The sequence below is a fragment of the Notolepis coatsorum genome (genome assembly GCF_963971535.1).
Source record: "Notolepis coatsorum genome assembly, chromosome: 5".
NCBI lineage: Eukaryota > Metazoa > Chordata > Actinopteri > Aulopiformes > Paralepididae > Notolepis > Notolepis coatsorum.
This window is the reverse complement of record NC_140169.1, coordinates 130,339,993-130,343,507: the sequence shown is the minus strand read 5'-3', so window position 1 is coordinate 130,343,507 and position 3,515 is coordinate 130,339,993. Positions and strand designations below refer to the sequence as shown.

At 47.9% G+C, this 3,515-nt stretch overlaps 1 protein-coding gene across 1 annotated transcript; it reads left to right on the top strand.

Annotated features, from left to right (window-relative positions):
• Positions 1–210: 210 nt before the first annotated feature.
• On the top strand, positions 211–2,575 carry LOC311228348 (ubiquitin carboxyl-terminal hydrolase 11-like; the record flags this gene model as incomplete). The annotated part of the gene is given in 2 exon segments (XM_084314257.1): positions 211–1,151; positions 1,153–2,575. Coding segments are annotated over 2 exon segments (2,364 nt in total).
• Between the last annotated feature and the right edge of the window lie 940 nt (positions 2,576–3,515).

Genomic DNA, 3,515 nt, shown 5'->3' with positions numbered 1-3,515 from the left:
CTTCGCTGTGGAAGAGAAATAAACCATTTGGATATCTTTGTTTTACACTGGAGCGGCTGTGGACATTATTTTTCTTTATCAACGAACGTTGGCTCGCGCTCCGCTCCAACGAAGTTAGTCCTGTTATCTGAACGGGACTTTTTTGAACAAGACTGAACAGATCAACTGTTAAACAACATTTCTTGAAACCATTTCTCAAAGACATTGATCATGGAGATGAGGAACGCTGATGGCACCTGGCCCAGTTCCAGACCTCAGATCATGAGGAACTCGGCGGAGGAGCAGGACTCGTACCGTGGCCAGCCTGGTCTCTGTGGTCTGACCAACCTGGGGAATACCTGCTTCATGAACTCAGCTCTACAGTGTCTCAGTAACACCCCTCCCTTGACAGAGTATTTCCTGCGTAACTTGTACCTGGAGGAGTTGAACTTCACCAACCCTCTGGGTATGAAGGGAGAGATAGCAGAGACGTACGCTGATGTTATTAAACAGATGTGGTCTGGAAGACACTATTCTGTGGTGCCGCACACCGTTAAGACCAAGATGGGACACTTTGCCTCTCAGTTCCTGGGTTACGAGCAGCATGACTGCCAGGAGCTGCTCTCTTTCCTGCTGGACGGACTGCAGGAAGACCTCAACAGAGTCAAGAACAAAGAGTACATAGAACAACGGGACGCAGATGGACGTCCCGACCAGGAAGTGGCGAAGGAGGCATGGCGGAACCATCGTCGCCGTAACGACTCAGTGATCGGCGACACATTCCACGGCCTCTTTAAGTCCACGCTGGTCTGCCCAGAGTGCCACAAGGGCTCTGTGACCTTCGACCCCTTCTGTTACCTGAGTGTTCCGCTCCCCGTCAGTAAGGACAGAGTCATGGAGGTTTTCTTTGTCTCTCTGGACCCAAACGCCAAGCCTTTAAAGCATCGTGTGGTGGTCCCTAAAGCAGGCAAGGTATCTGACCTCTGCTCTGCCCTCTCAGTGATGACCAGCGTACCAGCTGGCCAGATGGTGGTAGCAGACGTGTTCAACCATCAGTTCGATAAGATCTACCACGTTGACGAGGCCCTCAGCTGTATTCTGGCCAGAGATGACATCTTTGTTTATGAGTTGAGTAGAGGTTGTGTGGAGGAGGATGGAGAGGAGGTGGTGTTGGCTCTACCTGCGGGAGCGTTCTCACTACAGGGACTATGGCTCTGGGAGCAGTTCCTATGGGACCTCCCTGTTCGGACACCCTCTGCTGATGGCTGTACCTCGCAGCCTGTGTAACACAGAGGCTCTGTATGCCATATTCCTACAGAGACTGGCACGCTACGTACGACCCCCTGACCCTTCGGATGAGGTGGAGGAAGAGGAGGAGGAGGAGGAAGAGGAGGAGCTGTATAAGACTCAGACCAACGGTGTCAGTGACGATGAGGGGGAAGAGGATGGGGAGAGAGCAGGCCCCTCCCACAGAGACAACTGCTGTGGCGACGGACAGGCTGACAGCCAAACAGATGGCTCTGCTATAACCAAGCCCCACCCTGATCCCACCAAAACTGAGCCCTCACTGGAGCATGCCGAGCAGGAGGCCAATAACGTGACGAGGATGGAAGACAGCCCTTCCTCCTCTGCCATCTGCACCACTAGCGCCACCGCTAGCACCAGCACGGACACCATTGCTAACACTAGCAGTAACTCCACGGCTGCAGCTAACGATGTTAACACGAGCGGGAACGCTAACGCTATTTCTAGCGCAGTACCATTCATAGACCTAAAGTGGGCAGAGTGGCAGTCTTGCGAAAATGACGAGGAGGAGGAGAAGAAGGAAGAGGCCTGTTCTCCTGGCCCGCTAGCCAACGAGCAGCGGGCTAAGAGGAAGGTGTGCAGCGGTAAAAGGAAGAGGTGTCTCTTCTCCATCCAGGCGGTGAACTCCAAGGGAACCACAGAGCGAGGGACGGGTGAAGGAGGGAGCGCCTTCTCCTTCAGCTCTCAGCCGTACGTGGCCATAGACTGGGACCCTGACATGAAGAAGAGGTTCTACAATGAGAATGAAGCTGAAAAAGACGAGAAACATTCCAGCATGGAGGTTCCTCAGCAACACACCACGGTTCAGCTGCAGGAGTGTATCCAGCTGTTTACTACTGTAGAGACCCTGGAGGAGGAGAACCCATGGTATTGTCCTCTGTGTAAGAAACATCAGCTGGCCACTAAGAAGCTGGATCTGTGGTCTCTGCCAGAGGTCCTCATCATCCATCTCAAGAGGTTCTCCTACACCAAGTGCTGCTCCATAGAGAAGCTTGACAGCATCATCGACTTCCCACTGAGGGACCTCGACTTCTCTGCGTGTCTGCTGAGGAAGAGCCTGACCAACAGGGAGCCTCCAAGCCGATATGACCTCATTGCTGTGTCCAATCACTACGGAGGATGTAGAAATGGACATTATACCAGCTATGCACGGAACAAGGACGATGGCCAGTGGTATTACTTTGATGACAGCAATGTGACGTATGCCAGAGAGGAACATATCGTGACCAACGCTGCCTATCTCTTGTTTTATCATCGACAAGACAAAATCCGACAGCCGACTCTGCTTTAGCCCCGGATGTTTTTCTCCTAGCCCCGGACCTTAAAAAAAAAGAATTTTTTCTTTTTTACATTTCTTTTTTTTTATTTTATTTTAATTTTTTAAGATGTCAGCATCCCCATTGTCTGTGCTGAATGTTTGTTAGTGTTTGGTATTTTTTGTTGGTTTTTAGTACTTTTAATCCATTTTTAGTAAGTAGTTTTCATTTGATCCTATAATTCTTTCATTCACCGATTTGTGGACTTTTTCTTTTAGTGTCCTGAAAGGCACCTTATAAATCAAATGTATTATTATTATTATTATTATTATTATTATTATTATTATTATTATTATTATTATTATTATTATTATTATTATTATTATTATTATTATTATCATCATCATCATCATCATCATCATCCAGGAGGGAAAAGACACTTTGGATAGTAGGGACTGCATCTCTGCCTGTCCTGACCAGGAAACACTGTGATCATCGACAAGACAAAATCCGACAGCCGACTCTGCCCGCCCCCTCCGCAGGCTCGGCCTCTTCAGCAGTGGCGTCATTTCAGTAAAAGCCAAGGTATGGCGAGAACGGAGGGGGGGGGGGTGGGGGTTCCCCCCCCTTGGTGGATTTTTTTTGTCAAATCAGTTGTGAAATAGTCACTTTTGGCGAGTTGTTTCTATACAATTCACTTATATGACATTTAGGTATGACACAGGACTACACAAGCATTTTTAGTATAGAAATGTGTCAACAGACTAAAGCAGGGAACCACAATATTTTGCATTAAAATTATGCAGAATGTAATATCATAACTGTCTATTATTTTTCATGCAATTGAGCCAATTTTCCTTAGGTACGGTTTTGAGGTGTGTGTTCAACAGAATGTAGTATCAAAAACACATTCACAAAAAGTATGGGTTACTGAATGCTGAACTGCACTGTTATAATCACTAAGCCATTGTAAGA